The sequence below is a fragment of the Hydractinia symbiolongicarpus genome, chromosome 1, assembly GCF_029227915.1.
Source record: "Hydractinia symbiolongicarpus strain clone_291-10 chromosome 1, HSymV2.1, whole genome shotgun sequence".
Lineage (NCBI taxonomy): Eukaryota > Metazoa > Cnidaria > Hydrozoa > Anthoathecata > Hydractiniidae > Hydractinia > Hydractinia symbiolongicarpus.
In genome coordinates this window covers 8577384-8600963 of record NC_079875.1, presented here as the reverse complement: position 1 = coordinate 8600963, position 23580 = coordinate 8577384, and the positions used below count along the sequence as shown (strand labels likewise).

The window sequence follows — 23580 nt, the reverse complement described above, 5'->3', positions numbered from 1 at the left end:
GACGTTCATATGAGAGTTTTGCAGATTTTCTTGAGATTTTTTTACTTTTGTATGTGTCAACATCTTACTTTAAGGCTTTCTGGCCTTGAAAACCTTTAGATTAACGAAAGAAGATCGTTAAAGATCGAATGACTCTTATAAATTTGAATAACAATGTGTAAAATGTAATTATATGAAAACTCTCGTGTTTGTTGCACTTAACCTGTATTCTTAAGGGTATTAATAGACTACCGTATTGATTATAATCCGTTATATGTGTGCATTAATAGCTTTTTTTAAATACATTGTGGTCATATTTACTGTATGCCACATCTTGGTTTAATGTATTGTACTTCAAATCACATAGGTTGTGTCTCCACTGCCTAAACCGACTAGGCAATACTCACATAAACTTTCTGTCTCTAAATCTTTTCTAAGCCTGTTTTCGAAAATTGTGATATTGAAATCGTTTTCGGTTGTTGTCGTATTGTCGTATTATTGCTGTTGTTTTTGTTGTTGACTCTGGTGTTGCTGTTGTTGCTATTGTTGTGGTTTTTTGTGAATGGAGAAGTAGGCTAAATCGATTTTTACTGTGCTGGTGTATTAAAAAATGCGTATATATTAACAAGATACAAAAAATAAAAATAAAAATATTTTGAGAGTAAATGTATTTTGAACATGGGTTTTTTAATCGAAAGATATAGTCAATTTTCACTGCAGGTTTTGCTCTCTGGTGTCGTTTTTAATCATATACATCTTTCAGTCTTTCAGCACGCAAAACTCAGCGAATTCGATTTGTTGAATACCTATTTTTCTTTACTTTAACTTCACTTAATCCTATTGGGTCCGGGTGGAAGAGGGGGGGTGGGGTGCAGATTTCGCCCTCCCTGACGTTTTTTTTAATAACTCCTGCTATGGGACATGGCTACAACACTTACTGAGTTTTAATAATTATCTATTAGACAACTGCATGTCAAATTTTCAGGTTCCATACCTTTTAGGGGCTTTGATATTGGCTATTCCTCGAAACTCCCCTTAAAAATCTCTATGAAACTCTTATAATAAGGAAAATATAATAACTCTTGTTAAAACTATCTTTAGAACTTGATAACACAACTTTGTTTAATCAAGAAGAATTATTTTGCAATTTTTGAAGATGTGATTTGTCCGATTTCCCGATTTTTTCGTATTATTTCACCAGAAAATCGAAAAAAAAACGGATTTTCGGGCAATTTTTGATAATGTTTCATTCGAGCTATGTAAAAACCGAAAAATATGTTAAATAACATATCTAGCTTTCAGAAACTTCAAACATAATGTAAGAATTCGTTTTATAACTAAAGTGATTGAATTTTAAGCAGATTGTGGCATTTTTAAGAAATTTCAAGAAAGTCATAGAAAATGTTTTGACGCAAACAAGCATTAATTGGTGCCATTTTGTTTCTTTTGTGACACACAGTGTTAATAGGTTCAAATCTTCTCAATCTAGGAAAATTTTTCATCGACAGTCCAGAACAGAACGACAATAAAATCATTTTTGTTATAATGTTTTATATTCGCGTTGAACATCTAGGGGTGATATATTTGATAAAGGAGGATTAGTTTGACGAGAATCTCTACTCCTTGGATTCATTATATTGTTCTGACGCTTAAACCTATGCGTAAAAATACTAAAATTAGAAAAAATAATGCTTTGGCATTTTGATTCTTGTTTTTTTTATTTTGAACTTTAAAGTTGTACGTAAATTTTTTATTGTCGTAGTAATAGGAACTCAAAATCGTTGGCAATTTTTTTTGATTTTAAAGGTTATATTGAATTTCAAGTACAATTGAAAATCAAAATTATTATCTATTTTTTAGTTTTAATTTTCAAATTGATTTTAAAGTCAAATGACTCTACAGACTACACGGATTAAAATTTTTATATTTCACGACAATCCCCCAAAAGAGGGACTAGTTACCATAATAAAGGATACTGTATTGGGGTTTGTTGTTGTAAGAACTTTATGAGTTTATGGAACAAATCGAAGAGCACAAAAGCAAATGTAAGTATGTTAAATCATTTAAAATTAAGAAGAATTTAGGTGATGTTCCTTGATATACAAAATATGATAGAAAAAAAACAATCGATGTTGGTATCTAGGTAGACTTATGACGACCCAGAAGGGAATTAGGTATCGGTGACGAAACAGGTTATTCTGATATTTGTAAAGCAAAACTTGACAAAAGAATTGTTAAACAAAAAAATATACATAGATTCATGACGCGGCACTTCATGGTAATGAGACTTGTGAAGGCTGATTGAGTAAGGTACCGTGGCTTCGCGTTAAAAAATCAAGGCGGGAAAAAATATATGTAGTTAGAGAGTAAAATGAAACAACTTCGTAACTAGTGACAGGAGAATTGATGCAATGATGAGTGCCTACTTACTACACATTTCAGACAATAGAGGTTAAAGCTATGTGCATGAAAAGCACGAATTTACTCAACAAATCTCTACTAATTTTTACAGAACGAAAACCACAGAAATTTTAAACAAAAATTGTATTTTAAACCTCAAATGTTTGTTCATTAACATTTTTAGAATTTATTAACATGACGAATGAAGTGAAAATGTATTTACGAAGCATTATTTTCACTCCTTGTTTTAACCATTTCATCAAGAGTTTTCTTCATGGATTAAGTAACCACCAACAGATAACAATCAAACCCGTGAATGAGTGGTATGCTAAATAGAAATTAACACTTCCAATAATGGAATCTCTCTTGTTGATGTAAATCACTTAAAATCATCAATTACTGATGTTCAGCCTTTCCCACTCATTTTTAAATATTGATTTCTATCAACAGGTTTTCAATCGTGCATAGTGTGTTATATATTGTTAAGGTAATATGAATAATAAAGGCAGTACGGATACCTTGAATTATACATTCTGTTTTGTATATTGTGTATAGCGGTTTCTATCATTTGTATTTTCATATGTTATATAAAAAACCTTTTTTATAAAGTTTTGAGGAGAATTGTCAGAATCATCAAAATCAGAACCTATAATGTTCATATAACGTTGGATTTTATCAAGTACATTGATATGTTTTCTTTCACAAAAAATTGGGATTTTTCGGTAATTTTTGAACTTGTTTTCTCGAAGAAGCAATTCTGATAATACCCGGGAAAACCCAAATTGGAAAACACAAATGGGAAAATTCTATCTATCTGTTATAACCAGAAGTAAATAGTGTGTTCTTTTTTGCCTAGCAACAGGAATAATGGCTAGGTTCCAGAAAAACATAGATCTATTTTATCTCCCAATGTGTAAACCGCAGATTTACGTTACTCATGGTCTAAAGGACAAAGACATTTTAACTGACTTTAATATAAATGATACAGTGTCTAAAGAAAATCCAGTTTGACGTTGTTGGATTCATTGGAACGTTTAAAGAAGGAACAGGAAATGTTATTAACAAGAAGGTACCAGCAGTTTACTTTAAGAATTTTTTTTTCCAGTTGATGTTGTGGTGCTAATGAAAGTGTCAATCTTGTGTCATGACAAACAGAAATGTTGATTTGAAGCAATAGGCAGGGTAATCTGGTACCGCATAAACATTAGGTACTTCCCAGTGCGTTCATCATATAGAAAATCACAGAAAGAAATTTGCATTTTTTATAAAAAATAAAGATTTAGAGGATTTATATTCGACTCTAAAGATTGTTTTCAAAGATGAGCAAACGATTATTTAGCACAATGTCAATAAACCGGATAAAAGTGTACATGAAGTGTTAAACTTGCTTTTTATCTTATAAATGTTACTCCTTGCCAACAAATAAAAACATGTAATAGTTGTACAGTTGCCACATAGTGAAGTAATGCAGAAGCGTCGATATATTCTTCAGTGTTCAAACAAGATTTATAAATGAGCAAACTTCCCAATTTGCTTTAGGAGAACCAAATGAGAAGAGTTGTATAACAATGCATTGTCAAGAGGGAGAAAAGTTGTATCACTATTTGAATCTTTTCTTTCTACAGAACAAGAGAAACAATGTATTGATTATTTTAAAATGTTCACAAAAAAGTTGAAACAATCTGAATTAAAAAAAAGAATGATAACAAGTTCTGACGTGGCTACTGTTGAAAAAATGTTATTTTCTTAACTGATTTAAGTTTATTGACCGACGCCTTTCAAACAGGTTGACCCCGTTGAATTACGGAATATCCATACCTGTTAGAACTACCTGTCAACAGAATTTTTAATTGTTTAAGTTAAAAAGGCTTATTTTTCATTCGAAATAATTTAGCATGGTAGCATAGTAGCTTCTTAATATCTATTACTTTAGTGTTTTTTTTTTCAATCAAAGTTTAATTTTCTCTTAATATTTTAGTTTGATATTGTATAAAGCTTGAACTAACAGTCTTCAATTTTTTTTGGGGGGGGGATAAAATAACGACTTATTGCAACATATTTTCTTCCTTAACTTAGTCCAACTTTTTTCTGGACATGTTTCGTTCTAACTTTTTGAACAATTTGATGCTTCTTTTATACTGTTCAAATCTGAAACCATACATTTTTTTCTTTTGAGCCATTTAGCTGTTAAAAGATAACACCTAGATCCGGAAGCTCTCTATATTAATTCCTAAGGATTTGTGTCTCAAGTACATTTCGTTTATAAGAGAACGAGAAATGCTGATTTTGATTCTTTACTAGATGAACAAAATCGCGCTCTGTGTTGAATGTCAGGCTGAACGCTTAAGTTCAGGCATGGAGGTAGAAAAAAAGTAGGAGATTGAGCCCTTTTGCTTTTATTGAAATCATCTATGATGCATTTAGTTGCAAACCTATTCATATTGTATTTTTAAATTCTGGCGCGTATCAGTTTCAGCAAATTTTATCGGTCGAAAAAACAATCGATTTGGTAATAAGTCATAACATTAAGTAATTGCTTAGCGTGTAACACAACTTTTTATTTCAAAATGGCTGATATGCCAGCCTTTTGTTTGACAATGAAAAAAATGCTGGAAATTGGCTGAAAGAAAATTTTCATAACTTTTGCACAGCTCCAGAATTTTCGCGCCTTGTCTATAATGACGTTTTGTTACAAGCAAGCAAGCAATTATTTAAATTATTTAATTTATTATTTTAAACACATGCTTCAAACATGTTTTTAATTAAACAATTATAACCACAATACAGGGCTCTGTTGTGAATTTGATCTACTAGTTAGGGGTATAATAATCTTAATACAGTATTTACGTCAAAGAGCTGATTTGTTGTTTACTATAAATGACACAGATACAAGTAGACGCATTATTATAGAAGACTAGATGTCAGATATATTGCAGTCCACTGCGAAATCATTCGACATCAACGTGATAAGTGCACCACAATTGTAGCACATTCAGACGGTTGTAGAATTTTGCAAAATAAGTAGATTTAACATATCTAAACTTGCAAGTGTGCAAGTTTATCCCCATTTATACATACAAGCACCATAGCTATTAGTTGCAGAATTTTGAAACTTCAGTCGTTCCAACGTATTCAAATTTGCCATTGTCCTTTCAGATGAATTTTGAACATTATAAACATAGTATAAATATATAAAAAGGTACGGTAATCTACCGTACCTATCTGTTTTATACAGTGGCATACTATTTTATAGCTTTAGTTTGAGTTCAAGTGCTAGACAGAGATATTATCTACAATTCTATATAATGCTTACGCAGGAAATTTAAAAAAATCTCAATCAGTACATTTGTTGATAACATACTGGTAGTATCGTATATGCATATGACATCTTCTTAATGACCACCACCTTCCAGGTCTTCAAATGATGGTCAGCGACGGGACAAAGTTCAACTTAAAAATACATTAAAATTTAATCCTTCCAAAAAGCGAATTATTTACTTCTAGGAACAACCACCTAATAAAACCCTTTAAATATGATAATGTTAATGGCATTTACCAAAATGACATTTACCAAATTCTGTCCTTTACACGTCTAAAAAACCCAACACTGCCACAATTGAAAAAACACACACACAAAATCGTACGAAAAAAAATCCGCTGCAAAATTTTCTCTCCTTGAGATTTAGGTTTGATTTTGTGACTTCTCTGCGATATATATTCCTATTTTATATTCTTTACTTATTCCGAAGTTATTGTATAGGCTTAAAAGCTTGTTAGATCCATCAAAGGACAGTTTTAATACAATAAAAAACAGCACAAATACCTTCAATTGAAATATTAATCAATCAAAGAAAGTGGAATCTTATACCTTTGCTGATGAACAACAAACATGCTCGATAACTTCTTCTGGTATCATCAAGTTTTATTACCGATGTAAAATTTATATGTGGTAGTCACGCAATGAACATTACCGAAGTTTTACTTCTACAAAAAAGAGACTTCGCTTCGAAACTGATACCTAACTAAAATGATCGTTATTTTATTTATCAAAAAGCTTTAAAAAACAAATAAATATAAAAAACGTTATAGCGAAGCACATTTCTACACAACTGTAACATATGTATATACACTAAACCTTAATTTATGCCTTAACATCATTGTTAAGAAGATACAGTAACGTATGCAGAGAAGAGATGTTGCGTGGGTAAGGGATGACCTAAGAAACAAGGGTTTCATCAGACGCCTTTTTGCAACTTTTTTTCCGGGTAGTGAAATTGATTCACGATAGAATCAAATCTTCAGGCCCTGCAGATTCCCTTTTGTACAAAATCATAATCTCTAAGAACATACCCATAATTTATTTATCCTCCCAATCAACACGCAAGATTTGTCATACATAAAACGTACACCCTTATAAAATTTGGAGATCCAACACTGAGCTTATATGCAACAAAAACATGTTAGCATTAATAGATCATATATTACAACCTCTGATAAAGTCATTACTTTCTTACATAAAGGGAACCCAAAGGCTTTCTTAGAAATTGTCCTCTCCTCCTCTTCCTCCAAATACTATTTATTAACTGTTGATGTAGTATACGAACAACACCATGGCACAGGAATGGACTGTAAATGAGCACCCTCTTACTCGTGCATTTACTAAGACTACTAAAATACCGTCCGTACCAGGTCTGTAACGCTGTGGGAATGCTTCATCGATGACCCTTTCTTTATATACACGAACAAAATGTTTACTGTCAAAAACGTAAACCGAATTCTAGAACTTTAAGCAGATAGTGATTTTTTGGACAAATTCCAAGTTTCTGATAACCCCACAGAAGAATTGGTGACATAAGCATGACTTTCTTGCTGTCATTTTGTTTTTTAATGGCGTTCGTGATTGTGCTAAGTATGACAACAGAAATTCAAGTCAATACAAAGTATTTAAAATCGCCAATGCCTTTTAAAAATAAATTTTCGCATATCTTGCCATACATTGGTTGTAGACTTGTAAATGTTGATGAAAAAGCGTTTTATAGAAAATGCCGTTGTTTGTCTTACCATAAACGACATGAAAAAATTTTAGTTTTGTCTTGCCATCCTTTTTTTCTTTGCGACACATCAAATGTAAATGATTACATCAAAAGTATATTTTTGCGACGTTACAAATTGTTATTACATACAAAGGTGGCGTTTGCAACATTCAGGGTATGATGCAAAAGGATGCAAAACGTAGCTAGAGAATAGTAACAAATAAATGTAACATTAAGAGACTATTTGGGAGCAATTCTTTTAATTCCCTCATATTAGTTAGACCACATAATGAGTGATAGATAAGTAACAGATAATCTAAATGGCCCTTACTTTTGATCTCCTAATTTAAATAGCATGCCCGTTTTCCATCAAGTTCTTGATTTTCTGGTTCAGAACTACGGTAAATCATCGCCTTATAAACTCTAAGTAAACAGAAACCGGTGGAAAGTAAGATTAAGTGGTCGTGTTTTTAAGGGATGTGAAAATGCACTCCTTTGACACTTCCCATAGAATTTACCCTAAAAAACGTATACCTACAGGTATTAATTAACACTAATTAGCAGGAAATAACATTGAGATTACTTTCTTTCTAATAGAGACGTTTTTGCTTTTTATTTTGGCGCTAGTTAGAGCTAGTTACCGCAAGTTCCAAAGATTAATTTTTTTATATTTAGCTCTGGTTATCGCCATATATCAACCGGTAATTATTTTAATTGGAAATGCTTTTAGGATATAAACGGTGCAATATTTTTTAAATTCTTATAATACCTATGGTTTATAAAAAAAATTGTGGTAAAAATAAAATGACTCTTTATTAAGCAATTTATATAATTTTGTTATTGTTTTCAAAAGTGCAACAAACAAAAAAAAAGTATTTGTCGCCAAGTAATAATTTAATTCCGAATTTCTGAATAAACATGCTGCTGACACTTACAGACACAGCAAAGTAAGGCGATTTTATTTTTTGATTCAACTTTGCAAGTGAGTAATTTAGTAGCGCTAGTTTTATACTAAGTAGTGTAAATGCTCAAAATTATTTCAGCCCTAGTTATCATTATTTGTTCATTTACTAACTTAATGCTGATTAGCGCCTAGTGGGTACCGTTTGCAACTGTAACGAAATTTGAAACACGCAATGTTTTTCTATCCTAAAATTACTTGAAAGGATTATGATATGAATGACGTTAGAGAAAATTGTAGCATTGAAAAGATTCCTAGGATAATTAAAACCTTAATCACCTATATTGGTATAAGCTGTTGCTATAGTTACCGCCTTATAGTTTCTAACTTAAAAATATTAAAAAATAGAAAAGAGAGACATAAGTAAAGACTGTGCGTGATTAAAGGCTGTAGGATACAGAGAGCTTACAATGGTACTTGCAAAGTATATGTTGATTAGTTTTCTAATGTTGACCAATGCTGCGTTGGATCTCCAGGTAAAATCCTTAAATTTTTGATTTTTTTCTCTGCAATGTTTGATATAACTTTATTTCTAAGGAATAAATGAATTAAAACCTCGCTTAGAAGATGCAAACAGGAAACTTTATCTTTGTTTTACCTGAAGCAAATGTGACTTTGTGCATCGCCAACACACTGTACAGTGGTGAGAGGTGTTCGATTCATAGTCACGGGCACTTGATCTGCAAGCTGACCCACTTCACTGTGTGCAGCAAACAGGTTAACGCTCACGCAGATGCTGAAATAAATGTGTCGACGTAAATTTCAAAAGACCTAATAAAGTTTATGCCTTTCAACTTCTGGAACTTCTAAACGCTTTTAACATAACAGTAGCATAAACTTTAGGAAGTAATATATCTTAGAAGATGCGATGAATGCTAGACATTTGGTGCTGTCTGGAAATTTAACGTCCAATTTGGTGGACGAAAGTCGATTAGATGTTGTAAAGGTTAAGTATTAATAATTAAGCAAACGATATATTGAGCAGATGCGACATCTTTTTGTTATTCTTAAAAGAATGCCATCCAAAAACATTGCTTTTCATTCAACAGTTTCTACACACAAATTATCTTAGTAGCGGATGCAACTAATTTCAACAGCATTTTGTCAAATGTAATTACGTGAAGTTTATTCCGCATTCAATTATAGCATTTAATATGACAATTTGAATCAATGCTATGCTATGTTTTTAATTTGCTAAGTTTTTTGTGATTGCTTTTCTGGTTACTTTTTTGCTTATTTTTTGTTGTCGTTGTCGTTGTTGCTGTCATTGTCGTCGTTGTTCTCGTTTTGTTGTCGTAGTTATAGTCGTTGTTGTCTTAGTGACTGTCGTGGTTATTATCATTGCTTTGTCGTTGTTGTTGAATGCTTATTTATCAGGGATTAAGGTGAAAGTTTTAAATGATGCAAAGAGCAGTTGACGTAGGAAGTTTGATAAACATATATTTTATCTCATTTGTATTAGCGTGTTCCTTTATTCTTTAGGCCATTGACGTCGAGAAAGGTAAGCTCTTTGATCATATTGAAAGTTTATAAGGAACAGTAAAAAGTTAAATATCACTCAGACGTAATTGAAACATACACAATCCCTCACAAAATATTTTATTTCCTCCCAACAAATAATCATTTCTCCAAAGCTCTATCATTTAGACCTTTTTAATATTTTTACGGAGGGCTTTAGCTTACTTGGCTATATACAAACCTTGTTTAAATTGTTGTTAATATCAGCTTTAAATCTCCAGGACCTGTATCAGTACCGGTGCAATTATTCTGTAATTCCATATGCTATAAACCGGCATGTGTGAATAGCGTTTTATCGGAACTACACATCTGTAATCAATGTTTTGTCAGTTATAATGTGGTCTTAAAAGTTTTTTTTCTTCACATCCTAATACAGCACAGTAGCAAATTAAAACTACAATTTCTTTTAATACATTGTAGTAACCAATCCAATTGTTAATTCGTTACTTTGATATTGAATTCAGTATTTAATTTTTAGGTGGCAACAGAACTTGCAACAAACAAGCAATTGAAGAAATACTTAAGAACAACAGTATGTATCTTTATGATTTAAACCTTGAATATTAAAATTAAACAGCTTTTGTTACATTTGACAGCAAATACGTGTTTTCTGCTTGTTGTTTTTTGCTTGGCCGAAATTTAGCCAATTTTTCGCAGCCATTCCAACGCTTTCGAACAAAGAACTACATTTACTTTTCTGGTGATAAATTTTTTATTCGTCTGAAAGGAATTTCTAGTCACAATTTCGCCGTATTTAACAATTATCTGGTCACAAATTTTACAGTGTGTGTGGATCAGATATTGATTAGATAGTTCCAAATCCAGACTTGCTAATTTTTAGTTCTTGTAACCATGTCATTGTTGGTATATGTCATGTCTTCAAAGAAATATCACTATAAACAAACTCAAGATGCCTTTAGTCTTTCCCTATCTCCGAGATTAGAAAATTGAATAGGTGATTTTCGCTTAAGCCCAGCAAATTGGAAAATAGTGTATCCAAATTCGTGTACAAAAATTGTTGCACATTATTTGTTGGTACGCTTGGTCACATGTGTTTTGATTGTGGTCGTTGTACAACTGACGTACGAAAGTTTTCTAAAAGAATGTAATTTTAGACAACGCGTACCTTTTTTTAAAAATTTTATTTTATCATGGCGATATTTTCCACTTCTTTTGAATGGTCAGGCCAATATCGAATAAGCCTTTCTCCACCGGAGAGTTAATTGTTAAAAATGATTATAATTTCGGACGTCTACTAAAATTGGGGTCTTGTTGAAAGGGAGGTATAATGACAAGGGCTAAAATGAATACTAAAGGAAAATGTTTTTTTCAAGACTGCAACTGCAAATTATTCATAAATAAGTCCAAAGCTTTGAGGTGTGCATAATTTCTAGCATTTGATCTTTTGAGTGGTCTATTCATTACACACCGTCATTTGAAAGTGTGAGGATGGAAGGGACGTATATGACGGAGAGTGCACTTATCGATTTGTAGCTCCTTCAAGGCTACTATTTACAAGACAAAATTAATAACAGAGGAAATTAAATGTTAAAATTTTTAAAACATTATTGCATTACTGTACCAAATGGCTGTAAATAGTTATCGGCAAACCGTAATTGTAGAATATATTATTTATGTAAAACAAGTACTATAATGCAGTTAAGCATAGAATCATTTTATTTCGGAGGAAAGGGCTGTTTTGGCAGAAATGGGAGATAAATTGAGTAGGACTGTAGAATCCGGAGAAGTTAAAAATAATTTTTTTTAATTCATATGTCGTCTGTGCTGGAAACACAATAAAGCATAATCATTTAGCGGGGGAAAACCTTTCCTGACAACCTTTTTTATTTCGCGGGAAAAAAACTTTTGCGGTTCACCCAAATTGAAATATTTTGCCGAAAAAAACTATCCTGAATGAGCTTTTTTTTAAAACTTTGGGGGAAACATCTTTTGCGAAAGGGGCCAAAAACGCTAAACCAGGAACGTTTACATTAGCGGAAGTAAAGTCACCTTGAGGTTCCTAAAACAATTTTAACCGCTTGATTTCACGATGGATTATACCAACTGTATAGGTATAAAGGCTTAACACCGAATGTTTTAACTAGAAGAAAATTAAAAACCTAACAGGTAGGGTGTTTTTCCTTGGAGAATTTTTAGAATAGAGCGAATAGTGACCAAATTAAAGCAGACTCTGCAGTCTCAGTCTGTTCTCATGATGTTCACTCTGCCATTTTAACCCTATTCGGTCCGGGGTTTTTCGAACATATTATAACCGGGGGGGGGGGGGGGGGATGGATTCCGCCCGCCCGCAATAACTTTTCATAGGCTTGTTTAAATTGAATCAAACTTGACACACTAATTTTTTCCCTAGCATACGGGTTTCATAGAGATTTTTAGGCGTAGTTTCGAGTAATAGTCAATATCAAAGCCTCTGAAAGGGATGACTCAGTAAGTATCATAGCCATGCATCATAGCATTAAGGAGTTATTAAAAAAACGTCCGTGCCTCAGGACCGAATAGGGTTAAAGTACAACTTTCAACCGCCTGTGATAAAAAGACGTTCATGCAAAAATTCTGCCGCAGCAGGATTGGGACATAATTTAGCACTGTTTTGTTATCTCGAAAAGTTAAAAGATTTCACAAATAACTATACTTTTTTCTAATCTAATTTACATTATTTTTTTTCATGTGTTCCTTACATTTTAGCTAAATTGGTAGATGTAGCATCAATACGTGAAGAGTGCTTATCTATATATCAGAAATGCTTTAGGATTCCTTTTTCGATAGACGCTGTGTATGCTAATCGCCGAGTCACGAGACAAACACACCTCCTCGTAACATTGCAAAATGTTAAAACAGGTTAGGATAATCAAATTGTTTAGATGTGATTTGTCACCGTGAAATATGTTAAAGAAATGCTTGTCTAAGTATTTGACTTGGAAAAAAAAAGTGTACTTTTCTGTAACAACAGAGTAGTGTCCTTGGACGGTCACTAAGTATCACAGCAACTGTTCATTGTATTTTTCTCAGAAGTCTCTAGCACCAAATGTCGTGGAAGTCTTTGGAACTAGAACATTTTACTAGAACATTTTACTAGACCATAGGCTGATTTTAATTTTAAAACCAAACAAAACCTTATTCATTTGATCGATAATTTTACGCATACATTGTCGAAAAAAAATTTAGAGTTTACCAGATATATTTTTCTCTCGATTGTAATTTAGGTTGTTGGGGATATTTAGTAAACATATACATCAATGATGCTGAATTATACCTTTCCAAGTACAAATCACAAGAAGAGGTAATTCATTCGTATACTTCGTTGTTAAGTAACGCATAGTTGTTTTGGAACGCTGCATTATACAATTGAATTGGCCTATTTGTGCAATATTTCTTCCATTTGTGTTGGTGGGTGGAAGGGTCATCTTTTTTTCCAAACTGTTTATGTTCCTGCACTCATACCTTTTGTGACTTTTCCAACTTTAACTTAGCTTTAATTTTCTGGAAAAATTATTTGGGAAAATTCACCAAAGTGTTGCCCAAACAACCATTTCTCGATTTGAGTGAAATCTTGCAGGATTATTTTTTGAGAAAAGTACTTACAAGTTTTTATTAAGTTAGTACACAAAATTTTTAGTATATATCGCTACATTATTTTTCGTTTGCAATATTGGTGTCATTAAATGCCAACCATTTATACAAATATTTTACGAATCTCAATTTTAAGCTAATTTTATTCATTTCCGCAAAATTGATGCCATTACTAGAAAAAATGCTTACATCAGCAAATTTTGACCAAGTCGTTACTTAAGACATGGGGAACAGCTGTGGTAAGTTTTATGTCTAATGTATAACAACTTTAAAAATTACGGAGGGAAGGCTGAATATCAGCTCCCTCACCCCCCCCCCCCCCCCACCCAAGCATTAAAGAGCCCAAAAAAGACCAGCAGGAGTAGTATTGAGAGTTGTGTCATTTTCATAAGAGTGATCAGGGGCAAAAATAGCACTTATTATAAGATAAGGCAACTTTTATTAAAGCTAATCATTTTATAGGACTTTTTTATTTCCTAAAAGGTTATTTTTCAGTTTCCAATATTTTAGTTTTTGTAAGATCGGTTCAGTTTCTCTTGAGGAGAGAGGTACAATCGCTGTTCGCACAATTTTTTGCTAGTAAAATCATTTTGATACTATAATATTATTACTAATACTAGCTCTTTCCCGTGGAAGAATCCACTAATTTCTCATTTAATTCGTGTAACAGATAAAACGTCCATAAAAAGCAATACAGCAGGTGCGAAGCTTACAATTTGCCGTATTATATAAATGACTAAAAATTGAAGGTATCCAACAACTGTGTGTCATTTAAAAAGTAAATCTACTAAAATTACTTGTACTGACCTTCTAAAAATGCAAAAATTATCTGGAAAAAAGTTTACCAAAGCATTTTAAAGGGCATTTCATTCATAAAATCTAAATCAATCACAATGTCACATACAAAAAAAGCTGATCAATGTAAAAAAACTCTTTGTCAATGTATATGTTAAGATCAGCTAAGTTATTACAAATCCTGCGAAATGTTGACACAAAATGTGAAAATAAACAATAAATTGTGCCTTTGGCAGAAATTATTAATTATGTTTAAAGAAATTGATTGCAAGGATAAATTATAATGTAACAAAACTTTTTGTTATATATTGCATATATTACAATATATCTTTAGTAAACCTTAGACAAACTGTTAAAAAAAATTAAAAAAAAGGTGTTTAAACCCAAAGCTAATAAAAATCAGTCCTTTTAGCAACTAGAATGCTGTTTTACGATAAATAAACCTTGCACAAAATTTCAAATCTCACATAGTTCTCTGTCACAAATGTTCACATAGAATATATATATATATATAAGATAACAGAGTATAAAACCAAATTTTTTAGGCTAATTAATCGAATTAGAAATGCAAAAACAAAATTTGTGTCATAATTCATGTTAAAACAACAACAATCAATTTAACAGTTCATTTTATGTCAATTTTTGCACTAAATTTGCAACACAAAATACAAATTCTAAATAATTCCTATGGTTTTCCTCAAAAGTTTAATCAAAATATAAAAGGTGAGAGGTGAACGACAAATTCAAAGTTTGCAGAATTTAATTATTTTTGTATATATATATATGCCTATTGATATATGCCCTCTAAAACAATATTTCAATCCAAAATGTGAAAAAGAAAAACTGTTTGCAACAAAATCAGTTATTTTGATGATATTGCATACGCTTTTTCTCCACAAAAGTGTAAAAAAAGAATGATTGTATAGAAAATACTTCTGATTCAACTAAAATCAGTATTTTTGATATTTTGCATTTTGTACTGTAAATTTCAAAAAACTGCAATTTGGAAGGCATTAAATTTATAAATAGAGGGGGATCAGTCATTTCGGTGTTTTGTGCAGAGTCCTGCACAGTAAGAATTTATACAAAATATAAAAAAAACCTTGCAATATGCAAAATCTAATTCTCCTTCTGTATGTCTTCTGTAATATGTTAAAAGAAGTTCAAGTTATAACGTCTAAAACAACAAAAATAAGTTCTGTCAGTATATGTTATGCCATTGTCTGACAAAATGTTAACCTTAAAGTTTCATACGGCACAGCCTGTAAATTAAAAACAACCAATATCATATATGTTAGTCTATTTCGTACCATCCTGTCCCAAAGAATATACGTATATAAAATGTATAATATTGAGTAGTAAAATTGAACTTTGCAAAATTCCATTTTTTTTAAATACAATATTCTGCAACAATATTTATATAATCCAAAATGTAAAAAAGAAGAAAAAAATATTACAAAGAGTATATATAAAACCGAAATCAACAAAGTAGCCCTTTTGGTGTATTGAATATGGCCATATGCACTAAAGTTTATGTAAAAAACAGTTGTGTTTAATTATTCTAAATCGACAACATCAGCCTTTTCCCACAAACTATATATTACATGAAAATATCAAAACCATAAATTAGAAGAAATTAAATTTACGCATCTTAAAAATAAGTAATTTCTGTACTTTATTCTTAGAACTTTTTGCAGGAAAAGAACTTCGCAAACCAAAAATAGAACCAGGAAAATGTTTAAAAATTGCAGGGTTAATAACATTTTATGAACTTTGTGGCAATTTTACGCTTTGTATATATTGTCAGTTGAATTTCTCATTTGAATATAAAAACAGAAATTGCTTACAAGTTGCAAAGTCAAATTCTACAAAAATTAGTTCTTTCGCTATATTGCATGATCCTAACACATAATATTTCAAACATCACACAACAGCTTGTATATATTATATACATTATGTATATAAATGAAAGGTTACACCAGCCTTTCATGTACATTTTTTACATTTAGGGTAAAAAATGTAAAAGCTACGTAAAGTTTCCCCATGATGTCAAAAACCTCTGTCAAATAAGAATTATATAAAAAAAACAAGTTTTTTCAAAAATCTCTACACTTAAGGTACCAGAATTACCACATGTTAAATAAAAATCGTTTCGTCATATTACATGTAACCGATGTATATAAGTTTAGTTACACAAAATGTTAAAAAAAAACATTTGCTTACACAAAATGTGAAAAATACATTATTTGCTTAAAAACAGTCCTTAAACTATTCTTAAATATTATGTAAAACTTTTTTAAAAGTTATTGTGGCTTGTTAATTTAAGCTTAAAATGTCAAGTGAAATAAGCCAAATTCTTAGCAAAGACCACTAAGATAACTACGGTAGCTAGCTTACATGTAAAAAGCAACATAAAACTCACAAGTTAGCTAGGTACTTTGAGTCTTAAGTTTGAAGCTAACATAAGCTAGCTACAGCAGCTAATAGCTGGTCAGTTGAATATAACTGGAGACTTAGCGAGGAATAAAGAACATATTTTTAACATCCGAGCTAGCTAGCTATTAAATTGTTGTTGCTGTGGTTGGCTTTATGATGCTAGCTAACAAACATGTCTCACATCAATAATATCATTAAAACTAAAAAAAACATAAACAAACCTTTGAAACCTTGCTGTACTTCATTACATACCATGCCCTTTTTCAAATGTTTTTGTAAATTTATTTTGAAAATCCACTTAGCCAGAAGGAAGATGGAAAATTACGTTGTTTTACAATTTCCGCTGACGTCAGCAGAGCAGATACAGAATAAATAAATTGAGAAACTTATTTTCATGTTTTCTTCGTTGTGTAGAGCTTACACTGCTGATCAAGAAAATGTATATGATCGCGGGTTTTGATGAGCAGTTAATGAAATATAAGGGTTTAAAATTTTGCTGACCCGTCAAAACAGAATTTTTTTTTTTAGAAATTTGTATACCTATTGCCTTCATCGTGTAGATCTTAAAACGTTGATGAAGAAAATGTATAGGATCATGTACTTTTGACAAACGGTTGCATAGATATTACCGTTTTAAGGTTTTTTGATGACGTCATCAGCCCGTCCATTCCGAAACGGATTTGGGGACCTAGGTTTGGGAAACTTACCCAAATTGGTCCCAGGCGGTCCCTAGTTACACACGTTGTGAAAAATCATTGACGTCACCACCTCGTTTCCAAGTTATTTGGCCTCAAAATTTAAGTGCACTGTACTGGCTTCATTAATTTAATATAAGATATTGACGTTAAAAGATATTGACAAAAAAACTCGAAAAACTCGCGCATTTGGGTGGTAAAAAATATGGCATTTGCAAAAGTCACAAACAGAAAGACATATAGAAGCTTAGTATTTTATAGAGATTCACTTAACGAATTGTTTGATTCATATTTTCTAGATTATGGGACGTTATTTGATAGCTGATCATAAATTAGTTTACGATGTACCATACGTCATAAATGTCACACAAATTCCATCTGGCCAAACGCAAACTCTTATCATACAGAAAACCCCATGTAAGTATTTCATATCAGCATCAGATATTTATTTTTATTTAAAATGTCGCTTGCTTTTATAGAATTGTGCATTTTAATGTTTTCCATCAAGATTAAAGTTTTGTTTCGTGCAATAAAGCAACAAGCAGTATAAAGAAGTCTCCTTTTGGCCTTTTAGATAATATAGACAAGGTTGAAATAATAAAACAACATGCTATGTAGCGGGTAATTCTGGCCCATTCTTTGAACTTCAAGGTTTACCTGTTAAAGGTACAGCAAAATTATTCATCCAAGAACTGTAGACCTTATATTCGAAGTGTCGACATTCCAAATGTTTCTTATTATATAGGCAAGTAATTCTTTTTTTTTTCTTCTCAAAAACACAATTTACTTGCACGTTATATAAGTAGACTAGTTGCATTACAATACCCAACATGCGACATGCACGTGGCACACTCATAAGTAATATGCAGATTTTTCAATCACAAATCACAAATCATTAATAAATGCGCAAAAGATCCGTTTTACATTTGATTCTTTTTTATCTAGAAAAGAATGATTGTGCCCGTCGTACAAATAATTATAACTTCGTAATTTCGATTTTGTACTTTTTTTACTTGTAGCAAAATGCGAGATTGCTGCCGTAACATTCAGCAGAACTAGTAAGTCCTATAACAGTAAATCATGATTGCTCTACAGAATATTCTTCTTTATGTCTACAATTTGTGGTCAAAACAAGTCGAAGAAAGGTTGCATTATAAAGTTCATCTTTATGCGTAGTTGTATATATTATTCTTATTTGAGTCGACTCTTTTTTGTAGCTATGTGACATGTTCTTTGAATTATCGTGCATATTAAATCTTTGTTAATGCATTGTCGGTAAACATTATTCTAGATGCAGAAAAGGCATTTTCCAATTGTCTCAAGCCTCCAGGTAATATTTTGATAAAACTTAAAATTAAAAAAACTTTGATAGGTATTACTTCGGGAATCAACCTACATTAATTAGCTGAACGAGTTTTTTTTAACCTTCTGAATATCATTACCAGATTTATTTATTTCAGAACCTGTTAAAAGCTATGTCAATTTCAATATTTAAACTTTTTTTTGCTGCATCAAACGGATTGCTTTGATTTTTCCGGTTTGTTTCGATTTAAATCATTTTGTGATTGCCGTGCAATGAGTCATTGATAATAATCTTGATTTTAATTCTAGGTTTCTCCGAAATAAAAAATAGCATGTCAAAAGTATGCAAGCATTTTTCAAATGACATCATTAAAGTTACTCGATACTTAAACCAATCTAAATTGACACAAAATCATTGTAGACTTGTGCCGTTCAATTTTTCTGCTGAAGGAAAGTTGACAAAGAAATCACAAATCAAAACACACATCATCGTTGTTTCCATAGGAGGCTTATTGATAATCTTAATTCTGGTTGTCTTTAACATAGTTAGGAAGATAAAACAGAATTTCATCGGTTCACACAAATGGTCCCGAGAATCACGAAAAAAAGATTTTGGCTTTAAGGAAGAAGAAAAGCATGGTAATAGTTAATAACTTAATTATAGTTAATGAATTTCAGGCCAAATAGCTTAGGGAAGGATGAAAATAACTTACGCCCCTGTATAGTTAAATAGGAACCACGTATGTCTAAAATTAGGCTAATTTCCTAAAGCTGGGTCAACCCACCTGTTCCGAAACAAGCTAAGTAAATTTCTCACAAATATTTTTCACATGTATATGGGTCATTGCTGACGTCAGAATCGATAGATTTTTCCATCGTTCTTGTACAAGGATCGGTCCACAATCTCATATTCATTTAGTCTAATTTTCATACTTTTATTATAGACACAATTACAAGGGTAATGATCTTAAATCGTCCTGGATGCGAGCTTCTGGACACCTTAATGAGAGATTTGGCGTTAGTTTTGAAAGCCTATGGTATAGATGTAAAATTGTCACTGCTGGAACAAAGTCAAATAGATGCTGAAGGAGGAATATCGTCGTACATACAAAGAAATATCGACTCATGCGATTATGTTCTAATACTCTTTACGGAACACAACAAAGGTAAAAATGATACATTTCTTCCTTTCTTTTGTAACAAATTTTGCTTCGTAACCTTTTGCGTACTATCCATAAAAATTGTTCAGAACGTTCACACTATAATATTATCTATCGAACACTTGCTATCCCCTCCCTCGGTTGGAAAGGAATATAGCGACATTCGAAAATTCTTTTTTAAACTGATTATTTGATTATAATATAACTAGTCGTTAGCCTGTGGGAGAATCCACCTCAGAGTTTCGCCAATCGTACATATTTCCTGCAGAAAAAAATTGTGTATTTTTGGATGCCTGGTAGCACGAAGTCATTGAAATACGTTAAACGCTAAGTTGAACACTTATTGTTGGTAAACTCTTTCACAAATCCAGACTGAGCGCTTAGTACAGGTATATTTTACATTGCAAATCTGTTTAATAATTAAACAAAAGCGTTCCTGCAACATCATTTAAATAGATACTTTAACGCTGTCCTAGATCTGTCACCAGACATTCTCTTTATTTTGCGGAATAAGTTCTTTCTAGAATCAAACTTCGGTTTAAATAAAAACAAAGAATTTCACCTGGCATTACTGTAGGTCTCTCCAGGGTTTAGATTGGGTTGTTTGTAGTAAAGAAATGGTTTGATTGGTATTGATTAAGTTAAGTTACTTAATTTAACCTAAAAAAGAAATATATACAAGTTTTAGCTTTGAAAAATTTGACCAAAAATGTTTAAATATAAGTATATTAGATAATATTCTTACCAGATTGCCAAGTACCAAACTGGATGAAATTGCCAAAGTAAATTATTATTCGATAATTGATGTTGAAACGCTTAGATTGATTTTGTGTGTTACTCAGTTTTATTATATAATGTAATTACATAAATAATAGATGAACGAAAATAGTTTTAACTGAAATCCCTAATGACATTAAAAATTAACAATAGACAATTTAATAATACACAGGGGAAGATGCAACATAATAATACAGGTAGGACTTATATTATGAGACAAATAAAACATAGAAGACCGAACAAGTGTGAAAACAGAATGAATACACAATACATGACAAAAAATAGTAACATTACACATAAAATGATACATTTTAATGAATGACTTAACCATCGAATGTATGATATCAAGTTATTAACACAAGCTTCATCCAATTCAGCTAAAACACTTTTAATTTTGCGAATAAGCTTAAATAAAATTTCCGAAACTAATAATTAAAAGCATAATTTAACGAGTCGACAGGTCGCAGTTTTTCGCCTCTCATTGTATCAATAAATTTCAGACTTTCAGCAAGTTTAGAACACGGTTTGTGGTGCAACTAGATAACCTTCCGCAGCCAAACTACCTGCTTTTGTCTATTAGTGCCAACTCAGCTAAAGTAACCCAAACTTCAATGCCCCCTTAGTGATAACCAGATTGTTCAGTAAAACACAAAAACATTTATGTCAGCTAAAGATAAAACCACTTAATAATATACTGAATGAATCGTAGCTAATAAAATAGCATTAACACTGCTAATCTACGTTCGTGGCGAAAATCTTAAAATTCTTTTCTTTAAGATTTGTAAATGGCTAACATGTCAAATATTAAAGAAATAAAAAAAACTTCCAGAAGGCAAAAAAATAAAAACACAAATAGGCCTCCGAACCTCAACACCACAACATTTAAAACGACTATCATAAATAGCTTGGATCATTTCATGTTGCTTATTAATTATCCGTAAAAGTCGGACTTCGTGATTGATTTACTACGTGTGCGCAATGAGAACAAAGACGGCAATAATATATCGGATTTGTTATTCCGTGCAAACATAAACATTCTGCGTGTCCATCGCACAGCTTTTTTCTTTCCTAACGAGCAGGTACTTTAAATACCGACATAACATTCCATTTCTTACCATTTAGAACACACTTCATCAAAGCACAGACCATACGAATTCGCTTTGAAACTCATAACTGCAATGGCATATCATCAAAACAGCAGTTTTCAATTTATTCCTTTATACCTTACCAGTTACGACAAAGCAATAACCCTTATACCCTCTTTTCTATTGGCAACACAAGATGCCGGATACAGGATACCTAAGAACATAATGAGTTTAGTTACACGACTTTCAGGCGGAAAGAAACCAATTAAATCAAAAGAGATGCTACCCAAATTAAATTTCTTGTTAAACAGAATGAGAGCAACATGTAAAAAAGTGGAGTCCAAAAAACATAAAGAATGTAGCGAAGGAGATTGTGATAAGGTAATTTTGTGTTACACTTTAAAAGGATTCTAACAATGGGTGAGGTTTATAGGTTGCTTTAACATTGCAATTTATTTATAATTCATTTATCCAATCTTTTAATTTTCAGGGAACACTGTACGACAGTGTGAGCAATTTATCGTCAGTATTCGCTTCCACTGCACCTTCGAAATGGCCATCATTTCACTCAATTGCTAATTACGCAGAAGATGGAGTTTTTCTACAACATGAAGTCTTTTCGAAAAGCAACCTTGAACCAATACCAGTATAATGGTAATGATGATTCAATGTGAAACCAAGAGTAAGCAGGAAATCATAAATAATAATTTGTTGCCTGGTTGTTATTACCCTTGTGATATGACACATAAATTTTGTAATATGTACATAAGTTCTGTGATATGGCCCTTGTTTATTTGAGGGCTATCTTTAGCATGTATAAATATTTTTGAGAAAACTAATGTAGATTATTTGTAACCTAGATTTTGAAACGTATTTTTTCCGTCTTATTTTCTTAAAAAGCTTAAGGAAGAGGAGGATGCGCAGGGTCTATATCTATAAAAGGAGTTTAATAAATTGTCGAATTGTCAAATTACTCGTACGCTAACTAAAAACTACAGCGAAAAATGCAACCAAGTAAAAGCGAGACCTGGGAGCAGAATATCCAAAGCTCAGTAAAACAATTTGTATTTATGTGGATAGGGTGTAGCTGCAGCGTATTCGGCTAATAATCGTTATAGGTTCTATGTTCTACTTTGATACACTTTTTATAGTTTTATCAGCATATTTGGAGCCATAACGATTAGATCAGTGACCTGGCTTATAACGCCAGTTTAAGCGGATAAGTACATGTAAAGAGCACATAAGTCATCCAGCATATCCGGGAGAACACTTACAGCCAGTGAACCTTTTCTACCTAATATCCTCTTAAGAATTATTTTCCTTCAGCTTCTCTCTCTAAAAAAACACCTTGTCGTTACTTCTCCAGCTAACACAGCAATTTCTCTTTCTAAAATAAGTTTTTGTGAAACTTGCAAAATCGATGCGTCTGATTGCTGCCATACGTTTTAGCTACAACGCTTTTTCATCCATTTTTCAAATTTGGCAAAAAACATCAACTCTCGCAAGTCGATGGTGAGCGCAAGGGCTCTTTTTACAAAAATGTTGCTTAGGTCAGCAGCGTTTAAATTGCGCTAGTCTGCCTTATGAAATAATTCAAAAGGAACTTGAAATTTGAGAAAAAAGGCCACGACTTCAGCAATAATCAACACATTTAGAGACTTGGGATTTAACCAAATAATTTAAGATCCTAAATAATTGACTGTACCTACTACAGAAACGTCCTACATAATTACTTTTAGGATCAAACGTCGAAATTTGCCGCCTTGTCTCAATATTTTTTGCGAATGGTTGTAGCCAAAACTGTAAGTGTGATAAAATTCGAATTTATGCAGAAAAGTTGAGTAGGAC

The 23580-nt window shown here is 31.9% G+C and overlaps 1 protein-coding gene across 2 annotated transcripts; it reads left to right on the top strand.

The window, feature by feature from the left end:
• Positions 1–8710: 8710 nt before the first annotated feature.
• Positions 8711–22587, top strand: LOC130636315 (uncharacterized). 2 transcript variants are annotated; one of them, XM_057446000.1, is made up of 12 exons: positions 8711–8849; positions 9856–9874; positions 10370–10423; positions 12598–12750; positions 13116–13192; positions 17708–17825; positions 18428–18466; positions 18700–18738; positions 19257–19349; positions 19655–19876; positions 21770–22113; positions 22223–22587. In XM_057446000.1, the coding sequence occupies exons 1-12, from the start codon at positions 8784–8786 to the stop codon at positions 22382–22384; spliced, it is 1386 nt and encodes a 461-aa protein (XP_057301983.1). In that variant the 5' UTR covers positions 8711–8783; the 3' UTR covers positions 22385–22587. The 2 variants fall into 2 exon arrangements, with proteins under 2 accessions (XP_057301983.1, XP_057301976.1); XM_057445993.1 differs by having other exon boundaries at positions 19020–19349.
• The last annotated feature ends 993 nt before the right edge of the window (positions 22588–23580 follow it).